This window comes from Vanessa atalanta, chromosome 14, assembly GCF_905147765.1.
Source record: "Vanessa atalanta chromosome 14, ilVanAtal1.2, whole genome shotgun sequence".
NCBI lineage: Eukaryota > Metazoa > Arthropoda > Insecta > Lepidoptera > Nymphalidae > Vanessa > Vanessa atalanta.
Window position 1 is genome coordinate 7,249,587 of NC_061884.1, and position 23,154 is coordinate 7,272,740.

The 23,154-nt window shown below is 31.1% G+C and overlaps 1 protein-coding gene across 1 annotated transcript in view; it reads right to left on the reverse strand.

The window, feature by feature from the left end:
* The window catches only part of LOC125068913, a 70,481-nt gene extending 47,699 nt beyond the window's left edge, over positions 1-22,782 (reverse strand). Inside the window, exons 1-5 of the mRNA XM_047678289.1 lie at positions 22,747-22,782; positions 20,478-20,689; positions 18,969-20,366; positions 10,366-10,454; positions 3,923-4,109 (exon numbers count right to left, since the gene is read on the reverse strand). Coding sequence (XP_047534245.1) covers positions 3,923-4,109; positions 10,366-10,454; positions 18,969-20,366; positions 20,478-20,689; positions 22,747-22,781 — 1,921 coding nt within the window. The 5' untranslated portion in view covers position 22,782. The remainder of the gene's footprint in view (positions 1-3,922; positions 4,110-10,365; positions 10,455-18,968; positions 20,367-20,477; positions 20,690-22,746) is intronic.
* Positions 22,783-23,154: the final 372 nt, after the last annotated feature.

Here is a 23,154-nt window from a genome sequence, read left to right on the forward strand (position 1 = left end):
GCAAACGAGTAAAATGCAATTTTATTGATGTCGTTTGAAGACGCAGCTCGATTTCCTATGAATAAACTGCTTTACTTCTGTCACCTTAAAGTTATATTGAAATCAAATAGGAAAATTATATTCGTGAAATATACGTTCGAGAAAACATATTTAAATTAATAGATTATGTACATTACTAGTTCCCATACCGGCTTCACATGGGTCACAATTAGGGTCTATACCTATTAGATTGAACAATTATTTATTTTTTACTACTAGGAAATTTGAATTTCTCTTTTTCTATTATATGCATGTATATGTACATATAAACCTTTCTTTTAAATCACTCTGTTTATTGATGAAGACCCCATTAAAATCCATTTTTAAAGATCTAAGCGAACAAATAGAGGGAAACGCCGTTTTTACGATGTAGAGAAAAGTAGGAGAGTTCTCTGGTATTATTGTATATATGATGACGATGATGATGATGTCTAGCAGATCGATTTCGGTAAACACCAGCAACTGGATCGACGGAGACTGCAAGTGCTCAGACTACATTAGTGCACAAGTGTGTGCGCAAACACTTATGTAACCTTTTTCCTGAAGAAGCTGTTAGAGAGATTTCTTGACAGACTAACCTAATATGTTTTAAATGGCCTATACCTTAGATCCAAAATATGAACCAAAGACCTATGAGCTGACAAATAGATCATCGAGGTAGCTATGCTATGCATTAAATAAAAATACTTGTTAATATCACGTACGTGACAAAGTTCTATTTTGACATTAAATATTTTCGAAGTGAATCTTCTTTATAATGCGACAAAAGCAAAATATGGTATTAAAAAGGATTTACCACTGGATTCATTTTATATAATGAAGTAATATAAAAAAATATAGTGTATTTTTTCAACTAAGCCGATGGGCTATTTTACAATGCGAAAAATAAAGTGTCAATTATTGTTATTTACTAACGAAAGTTGAAAATAAAAATTAATTTATTCAAAAATCCATAAATGAAAATGCATTTTTTGAAACGTTTGTCACGTGACACAAAACGATCCTGATTGGTCGGTTTATGATGACATCACTTGCTTGTTAACCTCGTTTTCCTTCTGTATGTGGATTATATGTGCCACAGATTACAATACAGGTTAGTAACGTCACAACCCCATTGACACGCCATACTGTCAAAATAGCGTTTTCGCGCGCTATTTAAATATGGAATTTTTAATTTGATATTTTTCAGCTAATATATACTAGATTAAAAGAAAACAACTTTTACTAGGTTCCTTAACCTCTACTAAATAATACAAAATGGATTTTAAAAATCAGTCAAAAAGCCATAATATATTATTACATAAATAAAATAGGTGATACAATTTTGGCCAATTGGTATCTTAGTATTCGATATTCGAACAACAGGCTGAAAGTGTTTCTCAATATTACGATCTTAAGCATATTTTAAAAGAAATCACTGTAATGCTTATTTATATATAATTTATTTATAACATTTTATATTAAATAACATCGTTTGATGGACAAAAACGAATATAAATAAAGCAGTGACATAGTGTAAATACATCCTTTGAGGTTTTGCAAAACTAAATATACAACGAAATTGGTATTTCGCAAACGCACACTGCAACTTTATAAAGCTATGAAAATCTACGAGTATTTATTTTTATTTTTAAACGTAATATGTGTATTTAAATTAAGATTACAAAAGAAAATAGTACTCAGTTTTCTAACATAGATTTAATTAACTTTTATTCCAGTTAGAATTTTATATATATTTCCGTATAAAACCACACAGAGTAAGGTAGATATTGTTACTAGCTTCAAGCATAACATGACCTTATTTATAACTTTAAAAATAAGTCCTATTCAAGGCGATAAAAATACAAATATTAAATAAACAAAAACATTGTACAATTGACAGTGGGTTTACCAAAGACCCTTTAATATTTTATAAAAGAATCACAGAATTTCCGGAAGAGGCTTTGACGTGGGTCAGAAAAGTTCATACTTTTATGTGGTTTGTGATCCTTCTGACCGGGGTATAATGGGAAATAGAGTGACTTAGCAATTCACCTTAAGAGGGCAAAAAAGGAGAACCAAAATGAACCTTATATTTAGGTTCTCCTTTGTGTCAACTATTCCAATTATTTTGACAATGAGTTTCAAGTATATTAAGAATAGAATAGAAGATTTTCATGGACACATGTTACAAAAGATCAGAAATGTTTTTGAAATAGCGATTGAAATATGTTATATTATTGCCAAAGAAAACTGAGCAACTTAATGTATTAAGTATTTATATACACTGGAGTTCATTTAATATGATAAAAAATGAAAAATACGATTTAAAATACTTTAATTCTTAACCAAAATAAGTAGGTTATACGTGTAATTTGTGCTTCTTTTGTTAGAAACTAATTTTTATTTAGACTTAGCTTTTGTATATGACCAGTGAGTTATGATAATAATTAGTTGTTGCTATGACTTGTAGAAAAATTAGCAATACTATTACAAAACAAAGGCTTCAATAGTGAACATGTTTCCTCCATTTTAGTCTGACAGTTATTGACTAGCCGACGGAGGCTGAAAGCACAATGCAGTATATGAATAGAAATCTGAGCTCGAGTGTTAGCCGAATTTAACAATGGAATAGCATTGAAAACAACAGACTCAGATATGTTGTGCCGATATTCAACCTCGGCTTAATTTAGATATAAGGTATAAATAAATATTGAATTGAAGTGTGATAAATTTGGATATTTTCAATGTATATCATTTTTAAAACTATTAAAAATAATAATCGTGAAAATAAACCTAAAGATTTTGTGTCTTAAAAAAACTATTCATTCGAGATTTGTATCTTTGAAGAGCTTATTCTATAAAAAATATAATTTAATGAACTTCACACCTTTAATCTTACTAAAATGTAAATATTACTTTCAAATTCTGTATTTATTGAAACCCCCTACCAGAAGCTTGCAAATCTAACTAGTAAAATTACATTCAAATCTGATTAAGGCCTACAGAAGCTATAAGGCAGTGACAGATATTCTTGAAATAATTGAACAGCCGCATTTGATGGCAGAACTCAAAAATTCTGACAATGACAATTGCAAGAAAATTATTATCTTGAAACCATTATTATATAATACATGCTTTAATTTTTAATATCTAAACTAAATTAACAGTAAATATTAATAATAATAATGTTTTTAATTATAAGGAAGAATATTAAATTATCTTAACCGAGCCGTAATTTAGCCCCAAGGTTGGAGAAAAATTTTCATTTCGATGTTGCTAAAATTGAGCATAATTATTCCATTCCGTGAGTTTGGAACTGTCTAAAAGGTGTATAGCGAATGCTTGACGTTTTATTGTGTCAATTAAGCGGAAAATTGGAAGAACCTTAGGGCCTGTTCACGCAGATAGCAAACCTTTTACAGTATTTCATGATTTAGGTTAAGGTCAATTAAAATCTGTGTAATACCTTTTAGTAAGATTATTTTTTGAGTTATGTTAACTTATATTTTACTTTCAGCTATAAGTTTGTACGTAATAGCAATTTCTAAAAGTTTTATGAAATGCTTCGCAAAGTCCGCAAAGGTAGAAGTTACAGGCGGAACTTAAGTAAGTACTAAGTCTAGGAAATACAGTTTCAACGAAGATTAACCTTCGGAGAAAGCGTTAGATGTAATTATTTCGACATTTAGCAAATATATGTTAAACGATACTATTTTATAAAACCGGAGAGTTTGTATGATAGAACGATTTAAAAATAATATTAATAGAATAATTTGAAAAAATGTTTTAGTTTGCTCATTTATTGACGAAGATAATCGTTATATTTCATTTCTAGGTTTTTAGGTGACTTAGTCTAAGTCTAAAGAGTTTTAAGCAAGTGATGCTGTCAAAACAATTTTACCTGAACACGCTTGTGGTGGCAGCGGGAAGATAAGTGTGGTGGAAGACTTGCGCCGTGCTACGGCGCAGCCCAGCGACTGGGGCTTAAAGCTGCGCAACTGCTGCATGAAGTCGCTGCACTCCATCAGCGCCACGTCCGCAAAGTGCAAATCGCACAGGATTTGATTCTTGAAGCGGCGAGCACGTTTCTGTTGACAAGAATGCTATAAATAAAAATCTACTAAGGTTTTTTCCGGATTGTTTTATTTTATTAACGTAGGTAGGCTGACAGGCAAATTGGTCACTTGATGGTAAGTAGTCACCACTGAACATAAACATTGGCATTGTATGAACTATTACCTTTTTTTTCATTGCAAACGCGCCACCAACTTTGGGAACTAAGATGTTATGTCGCTTGGGCAGTAATTAGTCTGGCTAACCTTCAAACTGGAACACTGTTTTAATAAGAGTTGTGGTTTGGGGGTAGAACAAGCACTATGTGGGCGGTACCTATTTCGGACTCCTGACGAGTTTGTATTTTGAAAATATTTTAATAATGATAAGAAATGTTGATATGAAATGATGATAAGAAATTTGCAAGACTATTTTGTCTGTACATATTCATATGTACAGAAAATATGTAAATATTCCATGTATATTATTTAACGGGCTTAAAAGTCTGACAGTAATTCCAATCGGGATAATATTACGAAATTTTCTTTTCTAAATATTTCAGTAATAGAAATAAAACAGAATACGAAGAATAGTCGGAAACCCGCTAATGGATCGTATAATAAACAAATTGATTTTGAGTTATTAGAAAAAGCCGCTGAAGCCGATCTTATACGTTAAGTAAAAGAATTATTACTTGTAAATGGTTACTGAACGTTAATTACTAACTTTTAAAAATTCATAACGATTTCTATTTTTTCTTTATATTTTTTACTATCCTCGTAAATTAAAATGACATAATATGCTTCAGGCATAATGGAAATAAATACAATATAATCATCAATCAAATAAAATTAACAAAGCTTAACATCTTAAATAAGTCTATTACCTTTTTAATTCGCTTTGGAAAGTTTAATTCAGAAAGAATGGAATCTCAACGAAACCCGAAAGCCTGGCGAGGAAAGTGAAGACTCGAACTCTTTTGTTTACGTGAAGGGAAATTTAATGCAGTCCTTTGAACCAGTTTGTGGCGTCTTAAATTTATTTTTCCAGCGTGTTCTTAGCATTCAGAGAACTTGGAATCTCTGTTGTTCGCAATTTTCTGAATAAGTTTATGCCTGAGAAATATATAGAAATCTCAATTTCAGAAACATGTTACGGTGAAAACGAGGTTTAGTTACATTCATGTTACGGTGCTATGTATTTTCTTTGTGTGATGTTATTATAATAACATGCTTAAAATATAATTAAACGAAATCTTTTGATTGACGTTTTTAAAATAGCTAGAAAAATATTTATATACACCGAACGTTTTAATTGGTATTATGTTAACTTAGAATTAATTTACCATTTTTATAAAGAAATATATCGAATATTTATTTACCTAATGGAGCTCTTTCTTATTGAAAATTATATTTTTTACCACCATTAAAGTTTTAAAAACATTTGTCTTTCATTATATCCTATAATATTTTGTAATAATCATTTTTCAATTAACCACTCTAGGCAACAAAAGTATTATCATACTGAATGTCATTTTTATATAAATCTTAAATCTTTCGAAATATATTCTCTATAAAAATTTGCAAAAATCCTTATTTGTAGAAGACAGAAAATTTATAACAATAAACAAAGCAAATATTAGTAAGCGTCTCTCTCTATCATCCTAAATATAACAGGATTTTATGATTTTGTTTACTAATTTAATAATATCACTATCGTTTTTACTTTATATAAAACGTACTGTACGTTTTTAATAAATGTTAATGTTCCATTGCTCGGCTAAGGCCTCCCCTTTGCGAAGAAGACTGGCTTTTACTTTACCACGCCATTTCAATGGTTGATATGCATGTTTCACATATTCATACCAAATACACTGTTTTTCTTAGCATGATTTCCTTCGCCACAAAGCATTAGATCAAATTTACATTTTACGATGCGAAGAACATGCGATATATTATTTAAAAAACTTGGAAATATGCCTTAGAAAAGTTATAAAAGGCGATGATGACCAAATCATTCTTCACGCAACATGTAATTTAAATTTCAATTAATTGTAAAAAATACTTTAATGTTCCATAACCTTTGCTAGAAGTTGCCTAAAATACAATAGTACGACCATTAGTTGAAGCTGCGTAGGTTGATAAATTGTTGCAAACATAAATATGTCGTGTAGCAAAAGATTTAGGACATCAATTAAACTATTTCAATTTCTTTTCTTTTTCGCTTAGAATAATATTCAATAAGGTTGGAAATAAAAACGAATACAAAATTAGCACACCTTAAATAGAAATAATTTTAGACGTATAACCTTTTTGTGAAATATTATCTTTTCTTCTAAAGAATTTGTTCGATAAACAAAAGGATCATTGAAATAGATATGTGTCAACCCTCGTCGTAAGAAAAGAGATGAAAAGAACCTATATTTTTAATGTATAATAACTTTAATTTTATTTTAAATGTCAACCTCCGTAAGTTTACCTTACTTAGTCTATCTTATCAAGTTGGTTTTCTATAACATTTGTTAGGTATTTACATGTTTCTTGATAGTACGATTTCTTAACAATACAATATATTAAATAATTGTCAAAAATATAAAAATAAAGTATGTGGCGTATTGTGGAATATATGCACAGATATAAAAGTATCTTGTGAATGTAATTTTTTTTTCTTTTCAAAAGCTTTGTCATTATTATGACAAAGATCAAAGATCACATTTCAATACAATTGCGAAGATTCTAGTCTCAATAAACGCTATTTATTGAAACGAATTTATGGGCACTAAAAAGATGAATAAAAAAAAACATTTTTTATAGTCTCATGATAAATTATGTGAACTGTTGGTAAATATATCACGCACAATTTTATTTCAATGACATTGTTTGGAAGTTTTATGACTGCTTGCAAAATATCGACATCACATTGGAATATTTAGGAACATGCACGTTATCCGTTACGGTAGAGCCACCAGCCAGAGTAATATGTTTGTATTAATTATAAATTTTATGTATATATATATATATTGTATTGGATATTTGTGTTACTTTAACCAGTAATTTGATCTTTGTGGGTTGTTAGTACTACTAGGCATATTGATATACCTCTAAATATCACAAGATAAGCTTACGGCGTCAACCATATCGAGAGAGATCAATAGAACTATTTTCTTTTTATGTACTGTCTGCGTGTGTTGATTTTTCAGAGTGGTCAGCATCAATGATCGAATGACCCCCCGAATTTGAACTGCATCTCCGAATGTCCCGATCCTACTTCTTTGAGGCGTTGAATAAGAAAGGCAGCTTGTTTTCCAAAAGCCTATTTGACTTATTTAGCCGTCGAATTGACCTATAAGGAGTAAGATCCTTTGGCAAGAGGCACAGAAACCGTTCAATATGCAAACAGCTATCAAAAATAGCCCCGAAGCCTACTTAGGTATTTTTGGGCGGAATACTCAATTCGCTCAGGTACAGTTAGCCTCGTATTCCACAGCTTTAAGGCGACCAAGGAACATGAATGGAAAGTCGGCTGCCTTCTTCATTTTTATATGTCACTTAAAAATTAAAAAATAATAGTTAATTAACAAGTCATAATATTATTAATTAAATATTATAAATTTAAAATAGCGTGGTGAAAGTGTACTTAAATATGGATTTCGGTTATTTTATTAAGCAGTATAAAGCAAAATAGTAATAAAAGACATTCTTGTCAGTTCTGCTCAAGTAGAATATTTCAAGTCGGAAAGAGTAAATTTAATAAAAAAAAACGACAAATACCCTGTAAAATTCTGCTGTAAGCTATCGAGTATTATTTGAATGTTCCATTAAATATATTAAAATGATTTATATATATATGTATGTATATATATTAAATTTAATATGTTTATAAATACAATTTATGATTACTTATAAAATGCGTGATAAATTTACCAACAATTTTGTTATAAAGTATTGTAAAAATTTAAGATTCTTATATAAAAATTTCATCTCATTTATATGAGAGAAACATTTAAATATTATTATAACCACAAAATGAATGTCTCATTGTTTTCGACTTGAAACGTTTTCACGAACCACTGATTGGTTCTTATTCATTGCAATAACTGAGTAACGGGCTTCATTGTGATTCCTTTGATTAATTTCTTTTATGGATAAACGTCTTGTAGGTGTGTTTACATTTAACTACTGTTCGCTAGTTATTACCGACTTCATTTAGGTCAACAACACTTAATAGAGTTTTGGGGACGTGAAAATGATACGTGTTTTGTCTTCGATGTTTTGTTTACTTAAGCTCAATATATTGTGGAAAATTGACTGAATGCTGTGTACAAATCTTACTTCTAAAAAGATTTTATTTTATTTTATGATTAAAGCATTTGTGGAAATCATAGCTTAATGGTTAAAAGTACTTTTAACGTAGTAAGTGATGTTTAAAATAGTATAGTCGTAGCTATAATGAACTGCTTGAAAGCAATTAAGCGAAATTATTCAATTTTAAAATTAGCCTTATTCAAGGAGGCTTTTTGAAGCACTTATAAATCGTAATTTTACAATTAATTAAACTGAATCTGTCTCTGGTTTGGAATGTAGATTCTACTGTAAAGAATCGATACGAAACTTAGTATTTAATTTATAAATACATATTGCAAATATGTATATTAGGGAATATGTTAATCAAGCGTTTAATATACTTGGAACGATAGCAGGCAGACTTTGTCGATTCAATAATTTTACAGCAAAAACATTGCAATATCACTGTAACTCATTAAATAAAATATTATTATTACAAAATCATTTAACGAATATTATATTTTAAAAGGTTGAAATGTTAAGTAAGACCTTGTTTTAAACAGGCATCATTATAATTTAAATTTTAAAGAATCTTAGAAATATTTAAAAAGCTAAGAGGTCAGTAATAATGTTATCAAATTTAGGTAAAGGGTATCTTTAGTGAAGTCAAACAGTAAGTTTAATTAAAACCCTGTCTGCTGGAAATAACAAATATTGTCTTAGGCGTACTTATAATTTGAATGAAAGGTTTTGGACGAGACAGCCTGCTCTAGATTTCAATACAGTTCTTGTTATTACTAAAGATATGACGCACAATATATGGTATCCTTAACGAAAAATATGATATTTTAAATATTTTTTTAAAGATATTTAAATAAAATAAAAGTTCATTTTATGGAAATGTCTAGCTAGTACACATAATTGATCGGTTTTAAAAACCAGTGCAGGGAGATCTCTACTTCAAACAAAGAATAATTCTAAATTTTGAACTCTTAAAAACATCTAAATGCCAAATTTTGCCAATTAAATGTCAATAAAATTAATCAATTTTTAAAATGATACACCAAAGGCAAGGGCGCAACGTCCGTGGAGATTTGCAAGTTGAAACAATAAAAAAATATAAATTTAGAAAAAACTTATGTGCGATAAAGTTATTTAATTCAATTCTAAATTGCACTTGGTCGTGTCACTAAACTTAGTAAAGGGGTGTACACAACATACGTAACCTTATTAAAATGCGTATATACTTGAAGTGTCTTTTAAAGAAAGATACTTAAAGTATTGCTTTTTATTTGTTTTAATACCTTATACAAGTGTCATAAAGGCGTTGAGAATAATTTACAACTGTTTTGGTAAAGAACAGTTTGACTGGCAGTTGATAATGCTCCCACGTAAGTTATAGCTTCGGTAGCTTCGTCTGATGATTGATGTCTTAACTTTATATATAGCGTGAGAGTATTTAGACTTATGCTACAACTTGGCTTGCAAGCGCGAGATCTGGTAACGTTTTATTTATATCTTTATATTAATCTGAAAAGTATTGAGAAAATTTTTGTTTATGCATTTTGCAATTGTTTTACAAAAAGAGCGTGGAGCTGGTTTAAATATTGATTAATAAAAAAAGAGTAAACACTGGTAGTCTTGCTGGTCTTCTCGAGCGAACGTAACGTATGAGATTACTTGAATGTAGTTTATACATATATCTTTAAATTAAACAAATTCTGAAATGAATTTTATTAACTGTGTTCCATTTTAAATTATGAAGGAGTGGCTAGACTACGTAAACCTTAACCTCTTTGAAGTGGTCAGATAGTGTTACTAATGGTACCAGAGACATGATATCTTAGATCACGTGATTGCCAGCATGCACGTAGTAAAATCGTTTAATTATTATTATTATGGTGCCAATCTATTGGCATAGGTGACCACATGTTATCAAATGATCTGTCAGACCTTATTGTAACTAAGTATAAAAGTTATAACTTTTCATAGATATTTTTTGACTTACTTGGTTGGGCCCAGTTAGGTTCAACCCACAGGAGTTGCAGCGAAGACATTCCTCGTGATAATGGTTGTTGTCGTACAATGGGGACGGTTCTGTAAAAGTTGTTTGGATTTAAAAAGTGCAACGCATTAAGTTTATGTATTTGTCTTTTTCTAAACGTTTTTACAAAATATGAAAAAAATATAGCAATATACAAATAATATATATAAACTATATATATATATAAAAAAACATTTTTTTCTTATAATTATGATTCGTTAAAAATATTATTTATCTCTTGATACTATACACGATTATATCAAAACTGTTATGTCATAAATTTGTATAAGATGACTATATAACCTTTATTTTGTTTTATAAGGAAATGTATTACAATCAACAAAAATAATTAGTAATGTACTAATAATTTTTCAATAATTCATCTGGGAACACTTAACTTCTTCGTACAAGTTGTTATTCTGAGTAATATAAACATTTTTCATTATTCATGCACGATGACATTCGGCCTTTTCTAAATATTCGCCTATCTTTTGATTGACAAAAAATATATTTAAAAATGATTAGTACTAGGCTTTTACGGTTACAATTTTTTAAGGTTAGAGTTTAAATACCAGGTCAGCCCAATTAAAATATATTGAGTTTTCTGTCAATAAATTCTTACTAGCTTGAAGTTAGGAAGTAAGCAGAGTATTTTGTAACACGTTCAACCAATGTACATATCGGAGTACCATCCTATAAGAATACGTGATTCAGGGAATGGAAAGTGGACCTAAGTCCAAGCACAAACGTGTACTATATTTCCTGTGCAGTTAAATACTGTTATTTGAACTTGATCACCGTCTTTCACGAATTTCGATCAGTAATTTAGATAAGCCATATATTCGTTTAATGTATATTTAAGTGTAGATTTAAATAAAAATAAAATTAATAAACTTAAATAAAATTAAAATAGCAGTATTTTCTTACACTATTTTTAAACTCGACAAATGAACAGTCGACAAATAAAATTATAAATCGCGCGTAATTAACCATCTTGTAAAACGACTAATAAAATTAGGTTGAATTTCTTGATAATATATTTGCAAAGATCTTCAATATAGATACGGCAATTGGCTATTAATTTTATTAAGTGCATTAGTAAGAAACCGAAGTTTACCGAGTGTGCAGTTACAAAGTAATTTACGGTAAATTAATGTAAGGGTATAGTCACATATTACCAGCATAGCGTTAATGTGCATATAGCATTATTATAAGCATAACATAATTCATGCTTCTGTCGTAATCTTATGTTCTTGTTTAATGACCACAGACTAAATTATTTTTAAATATGATTTCTTAATTTATATTATTTATCGTGGCAAAGATATGAATTTAAAAAAATGAATGCATTCATTATATGGACATATAATATTTATATTAACTGATAGTAAATTTAAATTTAAGTGAGAAAAGACCAAAACGTTCTATAAATCTATATCTTAAATATAAGGTAATATACACGCAGTAGCGTGAGATTTGGCAAACTTTAAATGTTTACATGATATGTTTTTTAAATACGTATTCAGTTCATATCAGCGTCCATACTGCTTATGTAATTACACACGTAACGTCAAATTTAAAAATCAATAAAAAAAATTTATCATTGCAATTTTGGCAAGGTATCTTTTAGCTCAGCCTTATTTATAATCATCTATCGAATTAACAATGAATTACGGTCGAATTTCGACCAATGGGCGACCACTATTATTTATAATTACTTATTTCAAATTTATCTGGAGTTAGCGATACTAAGATCTTTCAATTTTTATGGCGGGTTATATTGGCGTATTTTGAAACAAAGTCTGAAATATTTTGATAAATAAATAACCTTTATAAAAGAATTATCTTTTATATATTTTACTCTCAACATATTATTTAATTGACGTTAGCAATATTGTACTATGTCGGTGGGAGGTTTAAATTACATTTATTTTCATTTTGATAAAAGGTTTTAAATTTACGATGGTTTTAATTAAAATATTTTCTTATTTTAAAACCTATAAGAAACAAGGTGAAATAAATAATAATTTATTTAATGGTTATATTAGGTTATGTATAGTGTAGGTGTTTACTTAATAATTAGAAAGTTTAATTATTATAAAATGTAAAAATATTTTCGTGTCTCGGTTTAATTACAAGTTATATTTTAGACAATTTTTTACTAATATTATTTTAATTTATAATAAATTATATAAATTATATAACATATTAATTAAATGTCCAAAAAAAAAAACAAATTTACTTTGTTCATGACATGAATGACTTTTTTTGGTAAAATTAAGGCCTACTTTTCCTGAATACTTTATGTATCATGTGCAGTTATCGCGTAAAATCAACGATATTTATAATGACACACATAACTATATACATTATAGGAAATCATCCACAATTATATTAACAACTCAAGTTAAAGTATTTGTCAAAAAAATTACGTGCCATGTAAATAAAATCGCGGGATTCAGTCAGTGTAGGGAAATAACACATTTTTATAATATAAATACAGATAAAAAGATGGATTTACCCATACTATACATATCTCTACGAGCATTGTAACAATTATCATTTATTCTATACTTATAAAATCATCAGGATTTTTGGAAACGTTTACATGTACATTATTACATGTACAAAATAGTATAACAAAACATTATTAAGCCCCTTAATAATAATTATAGTAGGAAATGGAAATAAAAATTGACTGAAATGCGTTGCGCTGTTAAAATGAGTGTTTCGCGAGTATTAATAGAAAGACTCAAAATCTGTAAATATTCCTGTCGACTTTACGATTGAGTGACTTGCTGTGCTAAGGGATTTGATCCTTATATTATTTTATATGAAGAGAAATTTGAACGAACAATAAAACGACTAACTCTAAGTGTATGTGCCAAATTGCTTGCACACTGAAAAGTGAAAGCGTTTTCTCTTGGATTGCTGCCAAAGGGCATATTAGTAGAGCTGGGAGAAATGCCAAATAGTGAACTTCTAAAAATTTTAACCTATCCAACTAAGTACGTTGTGGCGTATTTTTAAAAATTGTTATGGTTTGAACTAAGTTTTTATTACATCTATATCATCATATATTTTACTTGGTGTTACTGCTTTGTGCAAGCACGTCTGGGTAGGTAGCACCCATTTAATGGCGGTTGTGTTGGGTTGTGTTGTGTTGTATTTTTACCGGGTGACGTAATTAACTCATTGCAACATTGCATCTATCATCCTCCCTAAGAGACGAATTTGTGTTTTGAATAAAATTAGAACCACAAAGTAGTAAATGTCAAACAAAGTTTATTTGTCGACTTGTAGTCAAAACTAAGTTAATATATTTTATTGTTTTATTAACAAAACGAAATTTACACGCAAGCATGCACTGATTTCCCACTTAAAAAGATTTTAGTTGCCGAATATATTGTTTTAGTAAGAACTTGTTTGTGCATTTGGTTGTATTCTATATATAACGAAATCCACAAACAAACTCCTAGAGTCTAAGGGGATAATTAAAAATAAGTTATAACACATATTTAATTTCCACTGAATTTTCATGTGCTTAATTTGTGTTTATATCTCATCTCGTGCTCGGCGGTGAAGGAAAACATCGTGAGGAAACCTGCATGTGTCTAATTTTAACGAAATTCTGCCACATGTGTATTCCGCCAACCCGCATCGGAGCAGCGTGGTGGAATATGCTCCAAACCTTCTCCTCAAAGGGAGAGGAGGCCTTTAGCCCAGCAGTGGGAAAATTTACAGGCTGCTAATGCTGGTTAGAGTCTCCAAAAGTCACGAAAATACAATGCTTTATAATTGTTGATGAATTTTTTAGACATAGAAATGCAAGAAACGCTTTTTTTAAGTGTAATTTTATATGAATGTACAGGTACTAAGGCATCACACCTTTTAATTTTTTAATTTAAAGACTTTTTTGGTTTGATGGAACATAATCCCTCAAAAATGTAATATTACCAGTTAATAAAAATCTATTACAGATCACTTTATATTGTTCTTAAAATAATTAGACCATTTTATTCAAAGAACAAGCCCAAACATACAAAATAAAAACTACCAACAAATTTTATTAGTGCCCTAAACGTACGCAATATAGAATAGGTCATAACTAAAGCGATCGCGGCCCGTAAAGTGTGCTGTAAATAGGTATTTCATTCTTTATAGCGTTAGGATACGATAACGTTTATATCAATGTTACAATCTTTTTACTGAAAAATATATAAACTCATTACATTTTAAGTGTTTCGGTTGAATTGATGTTATTTATTCTAGATGAATGGGACGTATCTTACTTTTTATGAACTTTCGTTTTATTATTTATTTTTATAATTATGCACTCGGCTTGTACACGGGATACCGTCGGAAAATACTATAGCGTAGGTCTTTTACTTATAAATAGATGCCTAAACAATGATTTTCATATTTCTAATTAAAAAAATAACGAATTTTTATACAAACTTTTATCCGATGTTTCAGTCTCTTAGGTGATGAACTTTAAAAAAATATTTAACGTACAATACGTACATACATCAGTATCTCGGTAAAGTAGGGTACATAAGTAGTACGTTAAGAAGAAGGCAACGTCACTTTTGGTCATAATGCCACATCACTGTAAAAATATCATAAAATCTCACATCATCAATACATTGCTAACCTCGCTATAAATTATTTTACCTTTTGGTTTGTAGTAAGCGATAGTAAAGTTAAAAAAAATAGCACCTATCACAGCCATTAAGATCAGTCCGACGTAAAGCACACCGGTATTATTAAAATTTCACCAGCCAAGACAACAGAAACTATAAAAACAAAGAAATATTGTCATTAAATAATATCTACATTTTTACGAAGGTGTATATTATAGACAAGCCAGACAGACGTAATTATTCAAAGATCTAGAAAGAATTCCAATTTTGCTTTTATATTAAATATTAAGCTCTGTGATCTTGAATAAAATGGCAAAGTATACTTGTTTTAAACGTTTTGATAAATAATTATCGAAATTAATCACAAGTGTACCATTAAATAATTTCAAGCGGCGATTGCAGCTGTGATCCGTAGAGAACGTAATGAAATTATAAGGGGTTCTAAATTTGACTATAACTGGAACACTAATTGTGTTTACAACTAATAACTTGGAAATCTATTCTTGTGATTATTATTTTTTCGGAACTATTTGTTCCTTTTTGCCGACAATAACACATTGAATCAATTTGTTTGATAAATTAATCACGCAATGAAATATTAAAAAAAAGAAATTACATACGCCCTTTGTCACCAACCAGTATTAAAACCAGTAGCAACATTTCCTATTATGTAGACGCAGTTTAATGAAAGTTTCATGCCCATATAGACGATATTTTAAAATGAAAAAAAATAGAATGAATGGGTATGAAGTCGATAATGCCATGGACGATTATATCATTCATTTTGTGGATGACTAATCGTAAACATAACGTATTCCCTGCCATCTAGAAATGTTTATGGTATCCAACGACTTCATAAATAATAATAGAGGCGTGAATTTACGTGACAATACTTCGTGATAGTTCCCGACATGAGAGCTACTACCATAGACACTCATAATAATATCAACGTGACAGAAATATATTACAGGAAAAGGTATTTGCGATATCTGAATCGAGATCTCATAATACTATAACTTTCACGCTATATGTTGTATGTGGACATTTATTCGTATCTTATTTCAAATTATGACTGTATCCCATGTACAGTTGAAGCACTTGGGCTTTGGAGTTGTGTAATAATTCGCCTTATTGCGTCCACTGGACAGGAGGGCTGGTTATTTTTTTTGCCCGGAGGATTCGAATTGCGATTCAACAGGGAAGTGCTGCTAGAATTTTTGCTATCAGTCGATTCGATTTGTACGGTAACTATTTTCAATTTTCATTTGCATAACCTTAAATTTAATAATTCTTAAGTAAATAAATAGTTAAGATATTTTATACATGAAAATAAAAAATTATATATTATAAAAGATATGCTGAACTGTTAAATTATGTAATTTTGAGGCTTATAAAGGACATTGACATTTTAGAATATTAAGTGAAGGCAATTGAACATATGGAAATGCTATGCTAAGCTACGGCTATTGCATTTAATATAACTTAATAGTAGAACTTATTACTTTTTTTTTTTAGTTTAACCTGTTTGTGACAAGGTCATGTTTGAATCGTTGTTTTAATCTATGAATGAATTGAAGTAAATAAAACTATTATTAAAATATAATCTAGTTCATTACTGTGCGTTCAATATAATAATAGCTATATGCCCAAGCTTCACACGGACGCAATTATGTTCTATATACAACTTTTAGATTGGATTACAAACATAAAAAATAAAAGGTTTTTTTTCCAAAAAAGACAAAACTCTCGGCCTTTATGTAATACTGTTATTATTTATGTAAACTTTCCCGTCAAACACTTTGTTTAATGATGAAAACTACATTAAAATCCTTCGCATAGGTTACAAAATCTAAGCGTACAAAGGGTGCGAAGCGTCTTTCTTTAATACTAAATAAAGATGTTACATATAATGATAAAAAACTGTCTCCAGGATTATTTATCACTTTCAATAGATCTTCTAGAAACCATAGAGTAGTTATATTTTATTTAGCACAAAAGAGTAACAGCTTAATTTCTTGGCTCCGCTTTAAATTGCTTTGTAATTTGATGATTCACAAAAACTTGTTTGAGTCTACTTGAAATATAAAATACTCAGTTGAAATCTGAATTCGTAGTGTATTTTCAAGCTCTTAAGTAGTCTATATACTATTTTACATCGAGTCAGCTTAAAAATAGTCGGTCTAACAGTATACTCGTATATATCGCCCCGAGTAGGAATCAAAACCAGTCATCGATATTGAAGGTTAGGTCATAATGTCTAGGTCGCTACGTCAGCTATTTTATAACGAATAATAATAATTATATATTAATAATCAAATTAAATTTTATAAATATGAATGATATATATGATATAAAAATAAATGATAAGAATTTAATATAATATTATTGACAAATTTCGAAGCGTGCTAATCTACAATTTTAATAAAGACAAACTAAATTTTATCTAAATGATATCCATATAATTTAGTCGAAGTACTTATAACTAATTATGCTAGAAAATATTTTATATATATCCAATTTTAAACGTAACAAACTTCAACTTTATTAAAACTGAATCGAAAATATTCTTAATTCGTGTTTCATATTTAATACAGTTTTTCGGAATTCTTTGATAAATAATGTTCAATTAAAATGACAGTAATAATTCTGAAGAGAAATGTAATTAAAGAGTAAAACGGATAAAAAGTAAGATTGTTATTGTGGATCTAAAGAAATTCGAAAAAATTACAACTTTTTCGCACGAGTTCACAATAAGTTGTTTTTCACAAATATCGAAAAGTTATATTTCGTTGTATTACGTTACGTTATCTCATATAAGTATGAATAATAATAACTACTTCTTTCCCCAACAAAATATCTAAATAATAAAATATCTTTAGTATAAGTTTCACTCACCATAGTTTTCCACTTTGAAATATGCACACTTGCATCAATGTTTTCATTTAAATATTATAATATATTTATTTTACGTTTAAATTTTACTACTTGGTGTTTTAATCTATTTTTAGATAACTATTAGATTATTTACAGATATTAAATTATGCTAAATTATTTTCTTACGACGGTTACTTTTATTCCTCGGAATAATGTTTATACGAACGTCACACCTTCACACTGCCCCGAGGAGAATTGCAGAGCCACACCACTTGTACTAGTAAATCAAAAACAATTTATAGCAAAAGTCAAAAATATGTTAAAAATCCCGATTTATATTCGATGAAAGGGCCGATACAATAAAAACTGATTCGTTGTAGAGTCAAAGTCGACCAATGTTGGTCCACAAATATTTACTAGCAATTTTCGTCTGTCAATGTAATGTTGTAGAGGTTATTCGTTGTGTGCGGCACGTCACTTTCGTTTTAGTAAACATGGCAGCGTTAGTGGGCAACAGATGACAGGGCGCGGGCGGGCGAGCCTGCGCCGGGCGACCGCGTTCATCTCATCTCGTTTCCGAGGTCCGCGCGGACGCGCTGCCAGTTTAAAGTGGCTCCCGAAGGCTAGCCCGCCTAAATCTATGTAGAGGGCGCCACAACTCACGATCCTCTTTCATGACAAAGAAGCCTCTCTCCCTAGTCCTTTTCTCTGTCGATAAAGCAGTCACTACATGCTACTGTGCAAGCGAGACATCGAAACTCCGCGCGAATCGATTGGTCGCTGTAAATGGGCGGGGAGCGAGCACGTGGCAGAATCATTTGTAACCGTAAGTTGTGGTTGTATAGGACGCTTTGCATTTAATTATATTTACGACTGAAGGGCAGTTTTGTTTAAATTTGTTTTTAGAAGAATGAAGTTAGTTTTTTTAAGATACCGCATATGCAGGTATTTTTGGAACTTAAATATACTACTGATATACATATTTACGGAGAGCAAAATAACTGTTTAATAAATAATAAAATATTAAAAAAAAAAAAAAACAATACGCACCTGTTTGAGTACTCGAATCGAAAAATGTGCTTGTAGTCTCCACTGTCATCGTTCCAATGGTGCCGTCAAGTATTTGTGTGGAGGAGTCTCGACGACCACGAGCCCGCATGCATGCGTCGTCACTTTGGGAACTTTGTCGTCTGAAATTTCTACACCGGATCATTTCTTCAGTAGTGGATTGACGTCGAAAGCCACGTGCAATTAGTATCTCCTCAGTTGTCGATTGTCGTCTAAACATTGTTCGTTCAGGTGGCCGTGCACATGGACTGGGGTCTCGACTGGAACACGAGCTCGATTCTGGACTTCGTGCTCGACCAACACGAGCACAGGATGCTTGTCTTCTTAAGCGACTGCGCCTACGAGCTGCTGATGGACTGAGTTCTCCACCTCCTGCTCTATCAGGGCTTAATTGATTTCGTTCTCGACGCGGTCGTGCTGCTGAATCTGGACTTAAAGAGTCTCGCCTTGCTCTTCCGGCATCATCAGGGTCCAAGTTTGGCCCTGAATCTCGACGTCGTGTTCCAGGGGGTCCTATGGGATCATCAAACGCTGTTGCTTGTCGTTGCAGTCTACCTAATCTACGTTCTGGACTAGCAGTGGCTCGTGAGTCTCTTCGTGCTCGACCACACTGAGTAGTGGAATCTCTTCGACCACCTAAGTTTGGAGGCGTTCTTCCACTAGGAGTTATCGGTGTTACTGGTATAGCTTGACATGCTTGTGAAGCTTGTGTTGTTTGAGTAGCATTAGAAGTTGGTATTGTCGGAGACGTGGGTGAAGGTGTTACAGCTGAAGTGATTATTGTTGGCATAGTCATTGGTGGGCATTCTCCATCTGACCGGCTCGGTTCATGTACAGTTACTACTGTAACAGCTGGTACATGAGTAGATGGACCGGGATCTGATGAAGCATCAACAAATGAGGGAGGCGCCGGTGTAGGAGGAGAGGCTCTCCTTTTCCTATGAGTTGCAACAATTCGCGGCGGGGGAGCTGCTACGGAATCTCTTCGGTGTCGATGACCTTCAACAGAATCTCTGCGTTCTTTGCCATCACTTGAGCCACGCCTCTTAACACGGCGATCTCTTGAAGCAATAACTGTAGTGGAATCTTTACGTTCCAAACATGTAGGAAATTCAGATCGAAAATCATGTGGTATAATTGCTTTTGAGTCTCGTCTTTTTGAAGCAGATGATTTAATACCAGAATCTGCTGAAGAATCACGTCGCCGACGTGGTGGTGGTTCATGGCGGGCCCATGGTAGCGATCGGGCCAGGTCTGCTAAAGTTTCGCGTCTCGATAAAGGAGCGCGTTGACGTCTTGGTGCATTACTTCCACCTCCCCCCCATTCTCGTAGAATATCTGTTAATTGGGCCAACGAAGAACGGCGGCGTCTGGGACCACCTAGCAAGAAACAATATTTTTTTATTTTTACAAATTAGTTTAATAAACATTATTTAACTTACGAAATAAAACGATACAAAAATGTATTAAAAAAATAAAAATAATAAATACCTCGAGGTTGATCTGCAACATCTGGTTCTGGAGGTGAAACACAACATACTTGTGCAGAGGAATCTCTTCGATTGCCAAGTCTTTGTCGAAGTGTGGTTTCTTCTAATGTTGACCGTGTAAGCTCGTCCCATCCGTTTCCTCCAGCCCACACTAAGCCAACTTGGTGGGATAGAATTGGTAGATTGCAGACGAAGCAAATTGCGGTCATCGTCCTGTTAAAAATATAATACATTAATTGAAAATAATTTAGTTTAATTAAACATTAAACGCGGGTGTTCAAAAAAATAACTCGTTCATTCCTAAATCAGGAAAAGAAGTAAACTCACGCTTTGTTGTTATGAAAATGTGTAATAGGATACATGATGGTGGTGTGCGGACTACTCCATGTACAAAGCGTGAAACCGCATATCACGCCCTTGTTTTCGCATCACCGGGCTGATAACTGAACAAGCGATGCGATATTAAGTAATAACCGCTCCCATGCGTGACGACATATGTATTATGCCAATAAACTATTGATGGAGCATTAAAATATTTTTCCACTACCTACATATATAATTTCTATACTTCATAGCTCAAAGTATAAGAATAATATATTTGAGTAAGATGATATTATATGGCTCATATAAGGGTCTATGTGGCATATGAGGTTTATTTAAAACAAAAGTACAAACTAAACTGGCCAATAACATTCGGGTCTGACTAACTCTTATACGATGAATATTATGATATGAATTGTCCCAGGATAAATGTATGATTAATAATAGAGTGACAATATTGCGTTGATGGGCGGCACGTGATGTGTTGATAAGCTTATCTACGGGCTATTCGCCTCAACGAATTTATCCTTGATACCTCTCAGAACGATTTAATACTGCATGAAGCTGTACCAATATTTGATGAAATGGAAACTTTGAATGTGTTAAATCGATTTGAAATTATCTGTTCATTGAGTTTCGAAGGTAAGTAAGTTAAGTTTTCTTAATAAGATCAGATATATCAGAACGAATTATGTCTTCAAGAAATTTCACTCAGGTATCTATAATGACAATTTTATTAAAGTTATTACAGCTGAAATAAGTTATCACTATATTGTGATATGTCTTATCATATTGTGATATGGTCTTTAATATTTTATTCAAATTACGAAAATTAATCGAAGATTCTTTCGCAACAGTATTACGAATACTTTATTTATGGATAGGCTATTATGAAACTAATTGACATTCTTGCTTAAGATCTACTTGTAGCATCTTATCTTAAACTATGAGTACAATGCAAATTTCTGAACGAGTTTGATGTTAAGATACTTTTAAACGTATGTATGGTAATAATTTACATTGTTGAATTTTAAGCTATATATGAATCGTGCAATATATATATGTATGTATCCTAATTTTAGAAACTCTTATAAACATTTATTTAAACCTATAATTGGTTAAAAAATAATAGTAGAAGTTAATAAATTTCCAAATTCGCAATTAAAATGACTTTTACTAACTATATTTGTACCAAAGTCTGTTACAATATTGTTAATGGGCTCTTCAAATACGAGGAGAAGTTTCTAGAGTGCTCGATAATTTTTAGACTAAGACTATCTACAAGGCCTAATTGGTTCAAGCATCGTGCAAAGTACGTGATTGACTTTGTAAGCTTTTTTTTTTAATTTTTGTTTAACATATTATCGAACATGGCCTATATATGATATTAAAAACTAATTACGTTGCGTGAGATTTAATGTCTCATGTATTTTAAGTCTTTGTTCAAAAGAGAAAATGGTGAAAAAAATTAAATATTAAAAAAGTGTAATTCCTGCAGCCGGTTTTGTGTTGTACTCTCAGCTTACCTGTTGTTGTTTCAAAAGCCCAAAGGCTTTAAAGCATGCGTCCATGTGAACGACAAGCTTTGAAAAAAAAGCGGAAAATAACAAAGAACAGAAACTAAGCGCTAACAGAGTTCATACTACCAAAACCACTAACTTTATTTGAACTGCTTCCTTAGGTATGGGAAAATAACAAAAACAAACATAATTACAAAACTAACTTGCAGGTTTTGTACATACGGAAATAATATAAAAATAAAAAAAGGAGTTCAAACTCTAAGTATTAAATATATTAGTGGGCATAAATTTAAAAAAGGTAATAATTGATATCAAGTTTACGGTCGACTTTTATTAACTTTTGATAATAGTTGTAAATTATTTTTTTAGATTCATGCCTTCTTAGCGTATTGCGGGTGATTGCTAGCATGCTTGGAATATTTTGGGGACCTGTAGTGACGTAGTCGTGGTGAAGGGGATTGCATGTCGAAAGCCGAGGCATGGGGTCAGGGCGCTAACTCAGGGTAATGTCGACATACAATATCACATCAAACACTTTGTACATCTGAAACAATAGGTTAAGTATTATTTTGATGTGTTTTCTGTTATCGTTGTGTAAAGTTTAGATCATTTTCTTAAGATTTTTCAGAATTTTACAATCCAAATTTTAAAGTTATTTTGCTTTCAATTAGTTGTATCCTTTAAAGTTGAAGAAAAAGATGTGTTTAATATTTAAGGATGTAATATTTTCAGTGTTAAATGTTGCTGGCAGCGACACTAAGCGAAAAACCGACGTGACGCACTTTCTAAGAGCTTACTAAGTTTTCACTAAGTACTATGTATGGCCAAGAGATGGCA